This window comes from Orycteropus afer, unplaced genomic scaffold (genome assembly GCF_000298275.1).
Source record: "Orycteropus afer afer isolate SDZICR_OR568_19922 unplaced genomic scaffold, OryAfe1.0 scaffold00766, whole genome shotgun sequence".
Classification (NCBI taxonomy): Eukaryota; Metazoa; Chordata; class Mammalia; order Tubulidentata; family Orycteropodidae; genus Orycteropus; species Orycteropus afer.
In genome coordinates, this window is record NW_006922353.1 from 60,092 (window position 1) to 61,689 (window position 1,598).

Here is a 1,598-nt window from a genome sequence, read left to right on the forward strand (position 1 = left end):
TAGAGGACAGAGTGGAACTGCCCACAGGGTCTCCAAGGCTGTCAATCTTCACAGAAGCAAAGCCCAAACCACACCCACTGCCCTGGAGTCCATTCTGACTCCCAGCGCCCCTAGAGGACAGAGTGGAACTGCACCACAGGGTCTCCAAGGCTGTCAGTCTTTACAGAAGCAAAGCCCAAACCACACCCACTGCTTGGAGTTGATTCTGACTCACAGCGCCCCTGGAGGACAGAGTGGAACTGCACCACAGGGTCTCCAAGGCTGTCAATCTTTTTGGAAGCAGACTACCACGTCTTTCTCCTACAGAGCAGCTGGTGGGTTCGAACCACCGACCTGTGGGATAGCAGCCCAGTGCTTTAACTACTGTGCCAGCAGAGCTCCTATAGGGGTTGGGTAGAGGAGGGCAAAGGAGGTTTCTAAAGGTGGGACTTGGGTGAAGTATTAATGACATCCTTCCTCTCTGTCTCTCTGTCTCTCTGTCTCCTTCCCTGGCTCCTCCATGTCCCTTCATCTCTCTGCTCTCCACCTCTGTGTCCATGTCTCTTGCTGTCCTTGTCCATCTCCATCTCTCTCGGAGCCTTCTCTCTCCTTCCTTCCACCTCTCTACCTCTCCGCCTCTCCCCATGCCTTCCTCTGTCCCCCACGCAGGGTGACTCCGGGGGCCCCGTCATCTGCAATGGCTCCCTGTATGGCCTTGTGTCTTGGGGAGACTTCCCGTGTGGCAAGCCCAACAAACCCGGCGTCTACACCAAGCTCTGCCACTTCACCAAGTGGATCCACGACACCATCCAAGCAAACTCATGAGTCCGCCCAGGACCCAGCTCCGCCACCATCATCCCCTCTCCACCCCTGCAAGCCCCTTCTCCTGTAGGGACCCCAGCGCTCCTTCCAGGCCCCCGTCACTCCCGAAGGATGCTAATCTCTCCAGCCACCCCCACAGTGTCTCCGGGAGTCAGAAGCCCCTTCTCTGACCATGCATTGACCCTGCCTCTCTGCTGGGAACCTAAGGACAGTTCCCAGAATGACCGGTCTCCACAGGGCTCCCTTCTCTGCGGCTGTGACTCTTATCTGGTCCCAGAAATAAAGTGTCCCCGTGTGGCCTCTTTCCCTGGGTCACTCACTGACTAGCGGGGTGTCTCAGTTATCTAGTACTGCTATGACAGAAAACCACAAGTGGCTTTGACAAGAAAATTACGTTTCGCACAGTTTAGAGGGCTGTTGTTGTTGATAGGTGCTATCAAGTTCACTCCAACTCATAGCGACCCCATGTAAAACAGAACAAAACACTGCCTGGTCCTGCACCACCTCACAATCATTGCTATACCTGAGCCCATCATAGCAGCCTCTGTGTCAATCCATCTCGTCTAGGGCCTTCCACTTTTTCCCTGACCCTCCACTTTACCAAGCATGACATCCTTCTCCAGGGACTGGTCCCTTCTGACAACGCGACCAAAGTAGATGAGACAGAGTCTAGAGGCCATTCTCGCTTCCAAGGAGCACTCTGGCTTCACTTCTCCTGAGACAGATTTGTTCATTCTTCTGGCAGTCCACGAGCTACTCAATATTCTTCTCCAACACCATGATTCAAAGGCATCAAC

General features: G+C 54.3%; 1 protein-coding gene across 1 annotated transcript in view; it reads left to right on the forward strand.

Annotated features, from left to right (window-relative positions):
• LOC103211638 (kallikrein-5-like) overlaps window positions 1-804 on the forward strand; it is an 11,647-nt gene extending 10,843 nt beyond the window's left edge. The window contains exon 5 of the mRNA XM_007957616.1: window positions 649-804. Within this exon, the coding sequence (XP_007955807.1) occupies window positions 649-804 (156 nt within the window). The remainder of the gene's footprint in view (window positions 1-648) is intronic.
• Window positions 805-1,598: the final 794 nt, after the last annotated feature.